At 42.2% G+C, this 18,829-nt stretch overlaps 1 protein-coding gene across 7 annotated transcripts in view; it reads right to left on the reverse strand.

The window, feature by feature from the left end:
- Positions 1-4,849: 4,849 nt before the first annotated feature.
- SLC36A4 (solute carrier family 36 member 4) overlaps positions 4,850-18,829 on the reverse strand; it is a 58,927-nt gene continuing 44,947 nt past the window's right edge. For 6 of the 7 annotated variants that reach the window (XM_034408522.2, XM_034408512.2, XM_034408541.2 and 3 more), the window contains one exon: positions 4,850-5,522. In XM_034408522.2, coding sequence (XP_034264413.1) covers positions 5,215-5,522 — 308 coding nt within the window. In that variant the 3' untranslated portion in view covers positions 4,850-5,214. Of the gene's footprint in view, positions 5,523-7,221; positions 7,410-18,829 lie in introns of those variants that run through there. The other variant, XM_087894598.1, reaches the window with a different exon arrangement.

Consider the following 18,829-nt stretch of genomic DNA (forward strand, 5'->3'; position numbering starts at 1 on the left):
GGGGGGAGGGGCTACAGATTAGTGCAGGGGTGTCAAACTTGATTTCATTGAGGGGCGCATCAGGGTTGTTTTTGACCTCAGGGGGCCAGGATGGGCGTGGCCAGGGTGGGTATGGCCAGCATGACATCACTAGTGTGTGTGGGGGGGTGCCTGTGGTGGCCTGAGCACTCTGCCAGTGAAAACGGGCTCCTGAGCTCTGTTTTCAGCTGGAACGGCCTCCTGCAACCTTCTGCCAGCAAAAATGGAGCTCGGGGGCTGCACGCGGCCCTCGCAAGCTCTGTTTTCGGCTGGGATGGCCTCCTGCAGCCCTCTGCCAGTGAAAACGGAGCTCGGGAGGGCTGCATATGGTCCTCGTGAGCTCCGTTTTTGCTGGCAGAGGCACTGCAGGCCAATCCTTGGTAGAGCCTTGGTAGTACAGTGGTCTAAAGCATCCTGTTATTAAGACCAGCTGCCTGCAATTACTGCAGGTTCGAATCTCGCCAGGCTCAAGGTTGACTCAGCCTTCCATCCTTTCTAAGGTAGGTAAATTGAGGACCCAGTTGTGGGGGCAATAAGCTGACTTTGTATAAATATACAAAAGGATGAAGGCTATTGCTTAGCGCATTGTAAGCCGCCCTGAGTCTCCGGAGAAGGGCGGCATATAAATCAAATTTAAAAAAAAAATCCTTTCCAGGGCGGCCCCGCAGGCCAGATCTAAGCACCCTGAGGGCCGTATCTGGCCTCCGGGCCTTGAGTTTGACACCCCTGGATTAGTGTCACCGAGTGTCATCTTTCAGCATATTGGCAAAGATTCCAAGCACAGTTCAAGGGACAAAGCATGGACCTTTTGGATGCATTTGGCAATTTTGGACCTTGTAAATGCACCCAGGGCACCGGCAAAACCAAAAGAGGAAGTCTTCTCTGCAATGAAGACAAACAGGTAAAATTATTCTTTTACAACTGTTTACGCCGGGAGCCGATGCAGATGCAATTGTAGCAGTACTTTAAATTTGAAGATACACCTGCTCGGTCAGATATTGGGGTTAAGAATATGGCTCTACACCCACCAACTATTTACTTTCAGCAAACCTAAAATGTACAGTCAAAGCAATGTTTCTCAACCTTGGAAGCTTGAAGATGAGTGGACTTCAACTCCCAGAATTCCTTTCAATTCTAGGAATTGAAGTCCATGCTTCTTCAAGCTGTCAAAGTTGAGAAGTCCCGATTCAGAAGGTGTCAAGAGATACTGAGCAGGTCTTGGCTTGAAAATTGGCGCTCCATCATTTTTACATGAGTAGAGAAGTCAGGCTTGAAAATACTGGCCGCTGGTCACGCTCTCAGCTATAAGCAACACTGTTATAACATTTTTAACTTGTTTCGTGCAAGAAATTTATATACTCCAAAATTATGATGCCCAGTAAAAAGTAACCTCAAGTTCACAGGCTGTTCTGACCTAGGCTTCCTTAGAAAGTATACAGCACAAACCTAGTCCCGACAAACCTCTTTAATTCAAACGGCTATGAATTATTGTCATTCCCAGTCCGAAAAGCTTCTTAAACAGTCTATCAGGGAAGTGTTTACAAACACTCACATTATCTCCCTTGGAATGCTGCCAGAGAACTAATTGCCATACGCAGGGCAAGGCCAAACTTAGCACAGAGTCAAACAGAGGTTTTCCAGAGCTTTTACCGACCAGATGAACTAATTGCTTCCTGCAAAAGCTCATGTCTCGTTCACTTCTCTTTTATGTCTTATGGGAGGGGCCAATCAACTCCAAGCTTTACTCCCAAGTCAACCCTGTTTTCTTAATTGTTCTTGTCATCTGGCAGCTCTGCACATACGCACACTGGGAACAGGCTCACACTATTCTTCTGCCTCACTGATGTCAGACTCCAGAGACTCCAGAGGCAGCAAAGAACTACCAGATGGCCTTGGCCCCCTCTCTGCCTCCGACTCAGAGCCCTCATCCGAGCCCTCCCCAGACTCCAGGACTGACCCACATTCCTTCCCAGCCTCCTCACAGTCCAATTCTGCTGCTAGCTCTGCTGGCCGCTGGTGGGCCACAACACAGGCCAATCAAGAAGAAAAAGTATGTTGAATGTTAGGCTTTTTACTTTAAGGACTGCAGAGTCTGTTAAAACTGCAGAGTGAACATATCTCCCATTGTTTTTCGCAATCCAGAAAAACTAGAGGCTTTGAAAGCATAAATTCAGCAACCAAAGCCAAGGATGATGTGGCAACAATCCTTTCCACAACTATTAGGAAAAAGAATTATGTTGCTTTGCAATCCCTTTCTTCCTCCTCTTCTCCTTGCCTCCGACCAGGTTTTTCAAAGGTGTGATGCATCAGAGAAAGAGGTTCAAGAAGGAATCAAAGACTTTAGCAAAGGAATATAAATCCCAGGTAGGAAAAGGTGAAGTTGTGTGACATATCTTGTATGTTAAATACAGGTAGTCTTTGACTTACGACCACAATTGAGCCCCAAAATTTATGTTGCTACAAGTGAGAAATTTGTTAAGTGAGTTTTACCCCATTTTACAACTTTTCTTGCCATGTTTGTTAAGCAAATCACTGCCCTTGTTAAGTTAGTAACGTGAACGTTGAGTGAATCTTTGACTTCACTTGTCAGAAAGTCACAAATAGTGATCCGTGACCCAGGACACTGCAACCGTCATAAATATGAACCAGTTGTCAAATGTAAATCACATGACCATGGGGATTCTGCAATGGTCGTAAAGTGTGAAAAATGGTCATAGGTCACTTTTTTCAGTGCCGTTGTAACTTCGAACGGTCACTAAATGAACGGTTGTAAGTCGAGGACTACCTGTATACAGATGAACGTAAACACAAAAAGTCTGTATACGGTAATACAGACTCCAAAATGTAAATAAATGCAAAATGCCGAGGAAAATTTCCTATTTTCTGGAATCCATCACAGTATAAAATTGGATGGATCTGCCCTGCTGAATGCTTTGGATTATGAAATTTCATGGCAACAAAGAGAATCAGAAAATAACAGCCCGTGACAATTTCAGGGTATACTATTATGGCCAAAAGCAAACAAAACAGAAGACATATTTTCTGTCTTCTTATTCAGCGCCTTAGCAAATTGAGAGAGAGTTAGCAGTGATGGTATTTAGCCAGTTCTATCCGGTTTGGGCGAATTGGTAGCAGCAGCTGCGGGAGGCTCTGCCCATTTTTGACACTCTGCGCATGCGTGTTCACATTTGTGAACCAGTAGCGAAGGTAAGTGAATACCACCCCTGAGAGTGAGGAAGGTTTAGGAAGAATAGGTCACCCCAAGATATGAACCCCTTAACATGTGAGGTCCAATGGATTTTAATGGAGTCAAACTGTTGGGTTAAGACCAGATTTTGCCATGTTTAGAATATATTCCCTGAAATTTCTAAGTTCAAATCGTGGCTATTTTTAAGCCTAATTGTTTTCAACTGGTTTACTCTGAGATTAAGTCTCAGGTTTACCGCATCTCCATACAATCAAAACTTTTTTCCTTTGAAAAAAAAAACAGATTAAAGCATAAAGGATACATACATACGATTTCCACAGAAAGTGAAATTCTGCGGAGATATCTCATTTGCAACCAAACAGTGCTAACATACAAATATAGTGTTCTATATTAGTTAGAAATAAATAGAAAAATACAGCTTTCTGTGAAACTGTAATATTACTCTTATGTGTGTTGGTGGGGAAATATCTGTGATAATCCACTATTGTGGCTTGACTCTGTTATCAAGACCCAAGCAAGGTACTGAGTCTCCAAAATTTCATCACCCTTGTTCCTTTACATCAGGGGTGTCAAACTTGCGGCCCGTGGGCCAAATGCATCACACGCTGGCCACGCCCACCCCTGGTTTAGCGAAGGGGGGGAAAGTCGCGATACATCACATAACGACCACATGAGGCTGCAAGTTTGACACCACTGCTTTACATCATGTAAAGAATTTGCATGACCAAGACCTAAGTCTGAAGACATATTTCTTTGCAGACTTTAAGAGAAATTACTAATATGATGAACCAAAGGTGCTTTTTCAAGAGGCAACTGGACTTTCTGGTTTTTCTTTGAAGACGTTTCACTTCGCATCCAAGAAACTTCTTCAGCTCTCACTTGATGGTGGGGAATGGAGGGATTTATACTGCTTGTAGACAGCTGATCATTTGCATTTTTTTTGAGAGTCGTTGAGGCCACTTGCAGGCTTATCTGTGTCCTCAGTGTCACCTGAGTAGTACAAATGGGTATGAAGCCTTCTTGGAACTGTTAAAAGGACTGTGTTGTAGGACAAAAAGAACTGCCTATCTTCAGTCTACAACACCGTTCTTTCAACAGTTCCAAGAAAGCTCCACACAATTTGCATTACTCAGGTGACCCTGAGGACATAGATAAACCTCCAAGTGGCCTCAACAACTCTCTATAAGAATGCAAATAACCAGCTGTCTGCAAGGAGTATAAATCCTTCTATTCTCCACCATCCAGTCAGAGCTGAAGAAGCTTCTTGGGTGAGAAGTAAAATGTCTTCAAAGAAAAACAAGAAAGTCAAGTTGCCTCTTGAAAAAAGCATCTTTGGCACACCCATGACCTGGATGACTGAGAAACTCCATAGACACTAATGTGATGAGTTTATCTTGCTCTTCCAAGATAAACCATGGAGATTGTTAATTCAAGGACGTGAGGTCTAATCTCACGGTGGAAAAACGGTAGTGAAGGAACGGGCTTAAGTCCTTGGCCACTTGGGCAGCAGAATCCACCAGAAAGCATTTCTACTTGTGTTTCAAATAGATACATAAAATTCAAAATATAAGAGAGGATTTACACAATACATAGAGAGAGAGAGAGAGAGAGACGATATCCACATTTTTGCATAAATCTTGTTAATCTCTGAAGTTATGCGAAGAGGCTCTCAAAAGACTGATTTAACTTTAAATAAAGAAGTTGGCAGGGATTATTCTCTCAATGTGAGATGTCCAAACAACCAAGAAGTATTCTTTGATTTCTGGTCCCGTTTGCAAAGAAATACGTAGTAGTCCATGATGCTTGAACGGAAGGGAAGAAAAAACTTGAATAAATTGTATCCTCCACAGGAGCAGATTTCAATTGGGGGGGAGGGGGGGAATCTGTCCTCCAATCATTTTCTCTTTCAAAACTTATCCATCTGGAGTCTCTTTGGTTTGCAAACACGCATCTATTATGAAATTCAAGAGGCCCACAATCTTCTGGCATTAATTGGCACCTTTGGCCAAGTGGGAAGTGTTGAAGCAAGTTGCTGAACCACTTGTGGCATTCTCAGAAAGCAAAGTTGTGGGGCAGATAATCTCTTTCACACTCACGTACGTGCCAGCTATGAAACCGACCACACCAAGGGAGGCTATGAAAACGTCTTTGAAGATCACCCATCTGTTTAGCTTCTCCTTGTAAAAGGTGAGGATTTCAATCAACGGAGGCAGGATCAAAGCCAAAGTGCTGCTGCTTACGGCACCAACCAACGAGATCACGATGTCCAGACGGGGGATGGATATCGCTATAGCACCTGGAAAAAGAGAGAGAGAGAGAGAGAATCCAAAAGGGAAAGTTCATTATTGCTTAAAGAACATGGTGTCTTATGACAGCAGCAAGAACACTCTTATGTACAAAAATGGAAGGATATGGCGATAGTGGACGGACAGCTGCAAAAGTTGGTGGAGTTAGCAGAGATGATTCAATGCAGGGGTGGGTTGCTGGGGGTTCGCAGGGTTCGGGAGAACCTCTAGCTAAGATTCTGTGCAGTTCAAAGAACCCGCAAATGAGGACCCAGTTTGTGGGGGCAATAAGCTGACTTTGTATAAATATACAAAAGTATGAAGGCTATTGCTTAACGCACTGTAAGCCGCCCTGAGTCTTCGGAGAAGGGCGGCATATAAATCAAATTAAAAAAAAAAAAAAAAAAATCCCACTCCTGGCTGGCCCCGCCCACCCTGCCCCTCCCTCCCAGGAGTCCTCACGCATCCCGTTTTGGATGAAAGTAAGTGTAGGGGGTGTGCAGAGGCTCATGGAGGGCGAAAAACGGGCCTACCAGAAGTTCAGGAAGGACCTCCAGGGCCAGAGGAGGCTGTTTTCACCCTCCCGGAGGCTCAAAGAAAGCCTCCGGAACCCAGGGAAGGCAAACACACACACACACACCGCAATGGTGCAGGAGGCTGACTAGGCCATGCCCACCGTGGCCACGTCCACCCAGCAACAGGGCAGAGAACCCCTTACTAAAAAAATTTTGAAGCCCACCCCTGGTTCAATGGGCTGCCTTGATTAAAGAAAAGAATTACAGTAATTCTATTTAAAATTAAATGTTTAATTTTATGTTCAATTCTCATTTTATTTCTGTTTGGAAATCACTTTTGGACTCGGTGCTTGAGGTGGGGGGGAAAATGAAACTTTGATTTTGATTTTTGCTAATTAGACAGGTTTATTCTTATAGAAATGGATAGTATATATTATTATGTAAAAGTAAAAAAAAAATGAGGTTGTACGTTTTTGGCTTATTCTACTGCACCAAAAAGAGTCAGAAGTTGATGCTGGGATAGCATAGGGTATCCTGCTTGATCAGGGGTTTGGACTAGAAGACCTCCAAGGTCCCTTCCAACTCTGCTATTCTGTTATTCTTTCCTTTTCCTTTCCCATTTGACGCTATACTTTTTCCTCTTCCCCTTTTCCTTCCCTATTTTCCTATGATTCTCATTTTGCTTTGTATTTTTGTATTTTGATAAACTAATACAAATTTGTAAGAAGGAAGAAATACGAAGCAAAATAGACATCTCTGAATGAGTTTTGACATCCCAGGCTGGAGATGTTTGAAGATCTGAAAAAGAAAAGCCAATTTGGTTTTTAGAGGTGGTCACGCCTCTCCATCCAATAGCTAAAACGAAATTAATCTCTCAAAGGAAAGTGGGACCAGGCTAAATCTTAAATAGCAGAGAAATAAGCAAAGCACCCAAAGGCAAAAATGTTTCATTCAATCTTCCTGGGCCTCTTCATCTTGCTGAGCTGGAAGTTGTAGTTCCATTGCTTTAAAAGTTGAACAACTTTAAAAGTTCTAGAACTAATCCTAATAAGAAAAGGAGTCAAGGCATTACAGGTAGTCCTTAATTTACAACAGTTTGTTTAGTGAGCGTCTGAAGCAGGGGTGGGTTCTACTTACCTTTACTACCGGTTCACAACGGGACCGCGCATGTGCATGCACAGAAGCCCCTTGATGACGTTGGGGTAGGTGGGCGGAGCAACTGTCATAAATATGAGTCAGTTGCCAAGCATCTGAATTTTTGATCATGTGACCACGGGGATGCTGCAACGGTTGTAAGTGTGAAAAACGGTCACAGGTCACTTTTTTCAGTCCTGTTGTAACTTTGAATGGCCACTAAATCAACTGTTATAAGTTGAGGACTATCTGTACACAAAAAAAGAATGCATGAAATAAAGAAATCACTTTTTTTCCCTTCAACATGGAAGGTGGGAAATGGATTGGCATTCATAGAAATTGCATGGAAAGATTTAGGATGTACAGTCCTACACCTTCTGTGAATATAATTTAGTGAAACAGGAATAGGGGGGAAAGTGAGTTTTGATGCAGTTGAAACCCCAAAACATTAAATACTGGGTGAGACGTAAAATTATGTATATAAAAGGTAAAGGAGTTTCTCCAGATTTTATTTCGCTAGTTGTTATTAACTCTTGGGGGTGGTGCTCATCTCTGTTTCAAGGTCATTGAGTCAGCGTTGTCCAAAGACATTTCCGTAGTCATGTGACCAGGAACGCTGTTACCTTCCCACCAAAGTGGTACCTATTTATCTCCTCGCATTTGCATGCTTTCAAACTGCTAGGTTGGCAGGAGCTGGGGCGAGGATGGGAGCTCACCCCATCAAGTGGAGCTCAGGTCTCAAACCTGGGCTGCCGGGTTTCCAGCCGATAAGCCCGGCATTTCAACCGCTGAGTCACCACACCGCCCCCACCCTAGAATTATGCATAGTCATTAAAAATTCTAAATTATTCAATTTGATCACAGTCCTTTTTCAATTCATTCAATCTCATTTAAGTCAGGGGATACTTACTCTTGGGGATCTACTATGCTCATCAAAAATGAGACAAAATGTTAATCAATAGGCCGACACAACAAAAACTTCAAGGACTCGCAATTAAAGGTAACTCCAGTCTACTGAATGCAGCTGAAGCACCTAAACCCCGAGTCTGAAATATGTTTGTATTGCATGGCAAAAATGTAGTTAATGAATATATACAGTATATGGAAAGCTGTAGCACCAGAGAAGGAAACATTTATTTCAATGTAACTTAAGTGGATGTGGTGGGTGGAATCATTAAACATCAGTTTGTGACTATAATAGACTTCCTTCCATTATCCTCAAGCATTTACAATTAAGTTAGAGTAGTCATTAACTATATTAAATTAATATATATATATGAAATGCATGCTGATTATGGAAATAGGAAATTATTTCTTAGGTGATTTATAAGTTCCTGAAATGTAATGACTAAAAATGACCAAAAATGTATCCAGAACCACTTATCTAAAAAGAATAACAAAAACATAATCCACAGTACTGAGAAATTCTCTTTAAATGGAATGCCTTTTGTTCCTATAATGTTAGGGCTGGGAGATTTTCCTTCTGTCGATGCAAATAACTATTGCCATGTCTATCATGGTAGCTCTCCAACCATGATGGAACTATATTTCCTAAAATTCTTGCCCCACATGTGCTGGGAAATCTGGGAGCTATAGTCCCAAGCTTAACAAATAATTTGATGAAAGCTGCTTTGTTTAGGAAATAGATTAAAATATTAGTCTAAAACAGGGGTGTCAAACTCGATTTCATTGAGGGCCACATCAGGGTTGTGTTTGACCTTGGAGGGCCAGGGTGGGTGTGGCTAGGGTGGATGTGAGCTCTCTTGTCAGTGAAAATGGGCTCCCGAGCTCCGTTTTCAGCTGCGACCGCCTCCTGCAACCCTCTGTCAGCAAAAACGGAGCTTGGGAGGGCTGTCCGTGGCCCTCCCAACCTCAGTTTTTGCTGGCAGAGGCCCTGTGGGCCGGTCTTTTGCTGTTTCCAGGGCTACCCCGCGAGCCAGATCTAAGCACCCCGTGGGCCGGATCTGGCCCCTGGACCTTGAGTTTGACACCCCTGGTCTAAAATATGCTACTTTGTTTTCCACTGTGTTTGCGAAAATTCTGATGTTAAAGTTGCTTAACGCATTGTAAGCAGCCCTGAGTCTCCGGAGAAGGGCGGCATATAAATCAAATTTTAAAAAAATAAAATTAAAAAAAAAGTTATGTGTCTAGATCTTCCATGATAAATTTGGTATTTAGACTTTACAGATTCTGTTCCATGAAGAAGCTAAAAAAAAAAAGCGCTAAAATATCTGAATATTCTGCTGGTCTTTAAAGAATCTGGAGCAGTCCAGACTTGCCATCATATTCTCATCCTTTTTCCTTCTTGTTCTGACCTAGGTTCCCTTAAAAAGCATGAAGCAGAGTCTTGGTCCCGACAAAACCCCTTTTATTTACACAACTGTGAATTCCTTTCATTCACAGTCAGCAAGGCTTGGCAAACAGTCTTTCAGAGGAATATGTATCAACACAAACCTTATCTCGGTTGGAAAGCTGCCAGAAAGCTGGGCCTGGTGGCTCAGCAGACTGAAAGCATTGTGATTAACACCAGCTGTCTGCAATTACTGTAAGTTCGAATCTCACCAGGCTCAAGGTTGACTCAGCCTTCCATCCTTTCTAAGGGAGGTAAATTGAGGACCCAGTTTGTGGGGGCAATAAGCTGACTTTGTATAAATATACAAAAAGTATGAAGGCTATTGCTTAACGCATTGTAAGCCGCCCTGAGTCTCCGGAGAAAGGCGGCATATAAATCAAATTTAAAAAAAAAAGATAACTAGTTTCCAAATGCAGGGCAAGACAAAACTTGGCACAGAGTCTGTTATAGTCACAAACATAACTTTCCAATCTTGAACCGACCGACTGAACAAATTGTTTCCTGCAAAAGCCCCCTCCCCGTTCACTCCTCTTTTGTTTCCTGTGGGAGGAGCCAATCACCTCCAAGATGTGGCTTTACTCCCAGGTCGACCCTGCTTTCTTAGTTGTTCTTGTCTTCTGGCAGCTCTGTGCATGCGCACACTGGGAACAGGCTCTAGCTGTTCCTCTGCCTCACTGCTGTCTAGCTCCCCCTCTGCCTCTGACGCAGAGCCCTCGTCCGAGCATTCCCCAGCCCCCAGGACTGGCCCAAGTTCCTCCCTAACCTCTTCACTGTCCGACTCTGCTGCCAGCTCTGCTGGCTGCCGGCGGACCATAACAGTTCTCTTTCCAGGTTCATATCTTCTCACCACTCTTTCTTCTAGCATTCTGCAATCCTTCCTCCTCTCTTTGGCCATCCCAAATTAGGATCCAGCCTTACTCATTCTTTTATTGTCATTATCCAGATCCAGTCATTCTCCATCCATTGATGTTGTGGCTATTAGTCAAGGGTATGGCAAGAAAGATGTTTTACAAAAGATCTCAAAACTTACACAACTAATAAATTTTTAAAGGACTTCAGTTAAGAGCCTTGCAGAAGAGTGTTCTTGGGTGGTATTTCTTGCATACACTCATCTTCCTTGCCAACAATCTACAGTGTGGGAGTGTAGGAATTGGAATTGGAAAGTTGGTAGACCTATAGACTTAGACTCCTAAGAATCTGAATCTCTAAGACAGAATCAAAGATCTTCTTCAGATGGTCATGCCAGATCTGAGCCTAACTTGGAAGGAGTATTCTACTGTTAAAATATCAAAAAGAGAAACGTAACCTTGATTTAATATATTTGTACCATAACTATTGTGTTTCCCCAAAAATAAGACCTCTTTTATATTTTTTTGAACTCTGAAATAAGTGCTCGACCTTATTGCCATGCACTTAAAAGCCCGATTGGGCTTATTATCAGGGGATGTCTTATTTTGGGGGAAACAGGGTAGTTCTCCAGTCAATGGAAGGCACGTATGAATAAGTTATGCTCCCTTTTTTTTTACAACCTTGTAATCCTGTATTTCGGGGTAAAGTTGAGGCGACTGGATGGAGCTGAGCATTTATTGGCCAGTTGCCCTTCCTGACACCATAGGAATAAGCTATACATGGTATGAAAAAAACCATTTCTTTCCTTGGCAAAGAAATCCCTTCTATATAAAACAGCACGAAATGAGCTTGATTATTTTCAGCCAATTTGTTTACATACAGCTGTGGTGTTCTACATCAAACATTCTTTTTTTTAAAAAAGGGGGAGAGAGACAGGGAGGGAGGGAGGGAGGGAGAGAGAGAGAGAGAGAAATATTTAGAGAGTTAAATATAACATTCCAGTACACCCATACTTGTCACTTTATTCTTTATGACTCATATTGTTTATTTTTTTAAGTTGAAAGGACTTGCTGTAACGTCTCCTCTTTATAAACTATATAACTACATACCAGTTCAGTTTTGCTGAAGTCCCAAGCTGACAAGGAGAAATGGTTTAATCTTCCCTCTTCGATATACCTTTTTTTTCCCCCGGAGAATTGAATTGGTAGCTCTGTTCTTCAACTGTAATTTTCTCAAGAGCAACATTAACCTTACACCAGGTTACTGTCACTGAGTACCTCTCCAGTTGTTAAAAAGCATTTGACACAAATAACAGTTGATGTTGCTGATAATGGACCTTGCCATCAATCAGTCCTTTTGGACAATCCAGCGATAAATATATTAATGGCTAGAGAGGTTATAAATTAAAGCTAAAGGGGCAACAGAGGGATGGGGTAAGAGTAGAGAGAAACAGGAAGCTGTTTACAAGAACAGTTTGCGGATGTGGCAATAATCAATTTATTGATAGGCTTCCAAGCAAAGCTGTACTGAGGATGGAGAGGAGGGGGGAATACAGCCAAATGACCATCCATTTAATAAGAAAGTTGAATAAATCTCATAAGCATCTCTTCAATGGCCATCTCCTAATTCGGACATATCTTAATCCCATTCAGCTAGATATCGCTTGGGACTTAACAAAACCTATTTCTATAAATAGAGCACAACCTGGTGATTTCTTGGGCACCTTTCCTTATTACTGCCAATAGGGGTTCCAGCTAATCACGATCTAATTTAATCAATGTAGATTCCAGCACCAGTAATGCAGGTAACTTTGAAGAGCACCATTAGCAGAGGTGGTATTCAGCTGGTTCGGACTGGTTCACCTGAACTGGTAGCGGAAATCACAGGTAGACCCGCCCGCCCGTCCGCCCACCCAGGCTCTATGCCATCCTATTTAGGCATGTTTTTGAGGCCGGGCGCATGCGTGGAAGGCACATGCGCTCACATTTGCCAACCAGTAGGGGAAGTAAGTGAATACCACCCCTGATATTAGGTAGGCAGTGACTATCTTGGGGTATTAATAGAGATCTCATTTAAAGCCACTGACTTACTGACTTGGCTCATGTATTGTACCAAGACATGGTTTAACTATGGTTTTGTTGAATAAGCCCAAAGCAGGGTTTCATACCGTGCTAAACCAGAATCTACAAGCCACGATAATTGAGTTAACCCAGGGGTCTGCAACCATAAGCACTCAAAGAGCCATTTGGACCTGTTTCCCATAGAAAAGAAAACACCGGGAGCCACAAAACCTGGGTGGGCGTGGCCAACTCGATGTCACGCACTTCCACCAGTCACATGACCACCACCCCCAGCCACGCCTACCCAACCAGTCATTAGGGCAGAGAACCAGTTGTTAAAAAACACTGGGAACCACAAAACCCTTTTGACATATTTCTCTCTCCCCTCCCTCCCTCCCTCCCCCCTCTCTCTCCCCCTCTCTCTGTTTCTCTCTATGTCTCTGCCCTGGCCACTTCTCCATCCCCCGCCATCACCCTTACCGTCTCAGGCCAGGCGAGGAGTGACTGGTAGGGGAGGGCGAGAGGCGGGGCCAACCAGTGGTGGGATCGCCCAACAGGGAGCCACAGCAGAGGGCCCAAAGAGCTGCATGTGGCTCAGAGCCGCAGGTTGCTGACCCCTGAGTTAACCTAACCTAGTCAGGCAAAGCCAAATAAGCCATTTTAAGGTTTTGCAGCAATGGATGGACACAGTTGTGTGACTGTTATAAAAAGGTTGCGGGTTTCATGCAATAGATCATGGATATGAAAGGGAAACAATAATAAGAATATAATAAATAATACTAGAATATGATATACTGGTATACTAGATTCTGTAACCATTAGGTTCCTGTAATACATATATGCCTTTGTATTTGTATCACACATATTATGTCTTTATATTTGTATCTCCTGTAACAAACATGTTCTGTTATTAGGCCTCTGTAATGTATCTGGTATTTGTCAAACATATGTCCCTGCCATTTGACCTGAACCCATATCAACCTTCTCCCTGTATTTCCCTGTGCCATCCAAGAGCATGGTACATATCTCCAAGGGATAATTTACACCTCAGCCCTAATTTATGTTTGATCTGGATAAACTCCTGTCCTGCAAAACCAGGGGGCCAAATGGCCAATTGAGTAAACAAAGGAATGCTCAAGGATGACTAATTGGGAAGTTTCTATTCCCCCTTGCAGGGCAACAAGGAATACACAAACCTAAATTAGGAGGCCAGAATTGGGTACTAAGCTGACGTCTCTGAGGGTATAAAAGGACGCCATACCTTCCCCAAGGTGCGGCTATCTCCTCGCATGCATTGTATCTGTATGTTCTGGATATAGTCCCACCCAGTATTTTGGTTTTGGCCATAAATAAAATCTGTTTTTTTTGCAATGCTTCTCTCTTTGGCATTCTGGTGACTCAAGTATATTTTGGGACCTTACAGATGAGTGTCCAACTTTGGCAACTTTTAAGACTTGTGGACTTCAACTCTCAGAATCCACTAGTCAGCATGGATGGCTGGGGAATTCTGGGCATTGGAGTCCACAAGTCTTAAAGTTGCCAAGGTTGCACATCCCTGCTATAGATAATGAAGCATTCAAAAGTCATTTCAAGTAAAAGCTGATATATCTGAAACAAACTTCATGCCTATATAATTCCCCTAAGCCACAAGTGGAATCAACCATATGATTTATCAAAGGAGATGGACCAAGAAGAGTTTTGCAGGCTGACTTCATGTTGTCTAAAATTCAGTGCCTATGAAGTTCTGCTAACTTTCTCGCGTAAACATTTCCCATGGTTCAGCTAAGGTTTTTCTATGCAAGCATCTAAGCAACAAAATCAAGACAAGGTTTAATTTCCTCCAGCAGCAATATATAATTAAAAGAAGACACAAGGAAGAATTATCTGAGAAGGCGTTGCAGAGACAGCAATACGATGCTTCCTGAACAGTTAAAACGTTGAAAATATTTACACAGATTACAAGTGACAAACCCAAAAGGGGAAAGAGAAACTTTTTACAATGCCCACCAAAGAAATAATAGGAACGATAATAGCAAAGAAAAAAAGAAGAAGTCTGGAATTTGAAATTACCAAGCAAATTTACACAGCAGAAAATAAAGTATGCAATTACCGGTATATTAAAATTTTCTGCGTCTTCCCCCAGCAAGAACGACTAAAATAAGAAAGAAAGAAACTGAAGTGGGTTTAAAAGTAGATCCAAAAGACAAATAATTAAATGATACTTAATCCAAGGACACATAAGAAACGTCTTCTTCAAACTGAGGTTCACAGTGATCCCTTCGTCTTCAGTAGTCTGCAAACTAATCGTAAAGATTTCTTCCCTATTTTCGCTTCTGTTCTACAGCCATTGTGGTTTTTAGTTTCAGCAATGAAAGGAGAATCATCATACTTAGTGAATAGCCAGATGAGCAGACTTAACAGAACAGAATAACAGAGTTGGGAGGGATCCCTTGGAGGTCCTCTAGTCCAACCCCCTGCTCAAACAGGAAAGCCTATGCCATTTCAGACAAAAGAGTGTCCATTCCCTTCTTAAAAGCTTCCAGTGTTGGAGTACTCACAATTTCTGGAGGCAAGTTGTTCCACTGATTAATTATTCTAACTGTCAGGAAATTTCTCCTTAGTTCTAGGTTGCTTCTTTCCTTGATTAGTTTCCACCCATTGCTTCCTGTCCTGCCCTCAGGTGCTTTGGAGAATAGCTTGACTCCCTCTTCTTTCTGGCAGCCCCTGAGATATTGGAACACTGCTATCATGTCACCTCTAGTCTTTCTTTTCATTAAATTGGACATACCCAATTGCAAGCATTCTTCATAAATTTTAGCCTCCCCTAATCATCTTTGTTGCTCTTCTCTCCACTCTTTCTAGAGTCTCAACATCTTTTTTTTTTTATATCGTAATGACCAAAACTGGATGCAATATTCCAAGTGTGGGGTCTTACCAAGGCATTATATAATGATATTAACACTTTGTGTGATCTTGATTCCATACCTCTGTTAATGCAGCCTGGGCCTGCATTGGCTTTTTTGGCAGCTGCAGCACACTGCTGACTCCTATTTAAGTGATTGTCCACGAGGACTCCTTGTTAACAGGTTCATCTCTAAACCAGTGGTGAAATCCAATTTTTTTTATTACCAGTTCTGTGGGTGGCTTGGTAGGTGTGGTGTGGTGTGGTGGGCGTGGAGTGGTGGGCGTGGCAGGGGAAGGATACTGCAAAATCTCCATTCCCTCGCCACTCCTGGGGGAAAGATATCGCAAAATGTCCATTCCCACCCACTCTGGGGCTAGCCAGAGGTGGCATTTGCCAGTTCTCTGAACTATTCAAAATTTTCGCTACCGGTTCTCCAAACTGCTCAAAATTTCCGCTATTTATTTATTTATTTATTTATTTATCATATTTCTATGCCGCCCACTCTCCAAGGACTCTGGGCGGCTTACAACAATTGACAGTATACTAAATAGCATATTGCCCCCAACAATCTGGGTCCTCATTTTACCCACCTCGGAAAGATGGAAGGCTGAGTAACCTTGAGCCGGTGAGATTTGATCCGTTGATCTGCTGAACTAGCAGTCAGCTGAAGTAGCTGCAGTACAGCACTCTAACCACTGCGCCACCTCGGCTCTTAGAACCGCTACCGGTTCTCCAGAACCTGTCAGTACCTGCTGGATTTCACCCCTGCTCTAAACCCAAGTTAACAAATTGTTTACTGTCTTCATATAACAGATTGTGTCTCAGCAATATCCACAACAAGAATAGAGTACTGTTGCACCTTCCTTTCGCAGCTTCACCCCTCTTGAATGTGGATTGTGATATGCAGCAATAGTAACTATGCACAAAGCTTCTGTAGAAAGCCCATAATAGCTCAACAAAACATTATTAGAGCTGAACAGGATATCCTAATTTATAAAACCACTCTGAAGACAAAGGCTGGGTTTTCTGGGTGACTCGGCTAATCACACACTCTCCAATCAACTTCACAGGATTGCTCTTCCAGGAAGGACAAAAGAAAGATATATCCTCATGTGAGCTGATTTTTTAAAAAAGGAACGAATAGCAATAGCACTTAGACTTATATACCACTTTACAGTGCTTTACAGCCCTCTCTAAGTGGTTTACAGAGTCAGCCTATTGCCCCCAACAATCTGGGTCCTCATTTTACCCATCTCGGAAGGATGGAAAGCTGAGTCAACCTGGAGCCTGGTAAGAATCGAACTGCCAAATTGCAGGCAGCTGGCAGTCAGCAGAAGTAGCCTGCAGTACTGCATTCTAACCACTGCGCCACCTCGGCTCATCAATATCAATCTAATGGGAGCATGATGGCTCAGTGGTTAAGAAGCTTACCCAAGTTGCAAGAGATGCAAACTATTTTATAGTAGTTTCCTCTTTCCTTAGATGACCCTTATGCAATAAAATTTGTCTACACTGGTTTCAACCTTTAAAAAGAAATCTCACAAACTTCTTTTAACATGACATATTTAGGTTTGGGTTTTAGAATGAGAGCTAGTTGTGAAACCTTTGCCTCCCACCCACCCCCACCCCCCAATTTTGATCTGCAAAACACCCATTCGTTTAAACACCCGTTTACATGGTTCTCCTGTTTTTTAATTAACTTCTGACTATGCTTCAGAATGTGAAAATGAAAGCAAGGGAAAGGGACATGTGAATACATGTGCATTTACTTGCATGTTGATGTTGCTTATGGATAGAATTCCTACACTGTCCAACTCTGGAACACTTTGGGGTAGTTTCAGAAGTTATAAACACACTTAATGGAATGGAATAGGGGTAGGGATGGGGTAGGGGAATAGAATAGAATAGAATAGAATAGAATAGAATAGAATAGAATAGAATAGAATAGAATAGAATAGAATAGAATAGAATAGAATTTTCATTCTTTTAGAGGGTTGTTGAGGCCACCTGGAGGTTTAGAGTCACCTGAGTAGTGCAAATGGATGTGGAACCTTCTTGGAATTGTTGAAAGGACTATGTTGTAGGACAGAAAGGTCTATCTTCAGTCTATAACACAGTCCTTTCAATAGTTCCAAGAAGGCTCAGGTGACCCTGGGGACACAGATAAACCTCCAGGTGGCCTCAACGACTCCCGAAAAGAATGCAAATGACCAGCTGTTTGCAAGGAGTATAAATCCTTCTGTTCCCCACCATCCGGTCAGAGCTGAAGAAGCTTCTTGGATGAGAAGCGAAACATATTCAAAGAAAAACCAGAAAGTCCAGTTGCCACTTGGAAAAAAAAGCACCTTTGGGACAAACTTTAATGAATCTTGCTCAAGAAGCCCAAGTTCACATGGCTGATTTGTTAGGTGTATTCACACATACAGAGAAAGGGGAAAGACTTGAGCTCTAAAATTACCATATATACTCGAGTATAAGCCGACCCGAATATAAGCAGAGGCACCTAATTTTACCACAAAAAACCTGGGAAAACTCGAGTATAAGCCCAGGGTGGGAAATGCAGCAGCTACTGGTAAATTTCAAAATAAAAATAGATACCAATAAAATTACATTAATTGAGGCATCAGTAGGTTAAATGTTTTTGGCTATGACAACTACTTTCAAAATTGTTACTGGATATTTCCCGTTACATGAAACTGCTAAAAGGCTTTTGCAGTCATATAATGCAACAAAACATTTTTTAATGGTAAAAGTAAACTGACATATGAAGCTACTTCTAAATAACTATGTAAGAGAGGAATAAATCTTTTTCTGAAAATTACTGGCGCAAAATTAGAGCTGTAATGTGTGGTAATATTATTTATAGTAGAATTTTGGTGGAGGAAATAGAGTTGAGAACTACATGAAAGGAACACGATAGTGATAAAGTCACTGTATATGAGTTGGGTAGCTACAGTATATAAATTTGTTTAATAAATACAATGGGAAAGGTCTTTGGGGATTCCAGAATATACATAGCACTAATTGGATTTTTGATCTCCCTTTTATTTTGAGACATAATAGACTAGTTTTACACTATAACTAAATTACACACGAGAATGTAGTATATATACCAAAAATAATTCAATAACAATTTAATCTGATACACTGGGTTAAGTGATGTAGGGCTTGATCTAATTTCAGGCAAGTTCAAGCCTCTGTTAAGAGATACCTGCATTTGCTCTCTCTCTCCCTTCCTTTTTCTTTTTTTTTTTTTCTCTTTCTTTCTTTGTCTCTTTCTTTCTTCTCTCTCTCTCTCTCTCTTTCTTTCTCCCTCCCTTTCTCCTTTCTCCCTTTCTGTGAAGAACCCCAGAAGGTCTTTGGTAGGAGGAAGAAAAGCCCTAAACAGTGAGGATTTCTTTGTTTCTTTCTCCCTTGAAGCCCCCCCCCCCAGCCTGTTTTTGCTTCCAGAGGGCTGCAGGGAGTCTTGCTAGGCACCCCCCCCCCCATGCCCCATTTTGGC

The sequence above is a fragment of the Pantherophis guttatus genome, chromosome 5 (genome assembly GCF_059756535.1).
Source record: "Pantherophis guttatus breed Tessera chromosome 5, ASM5975653v1, whole genome shotgun sequence".
Taxonomy (NCBI): domain Eukaryota; kingdom Metazoa; phylum Chordata; class Lepidosauria; order Squamata; family Colubridae; genus Pantherophis; species Pantherophis guttatus.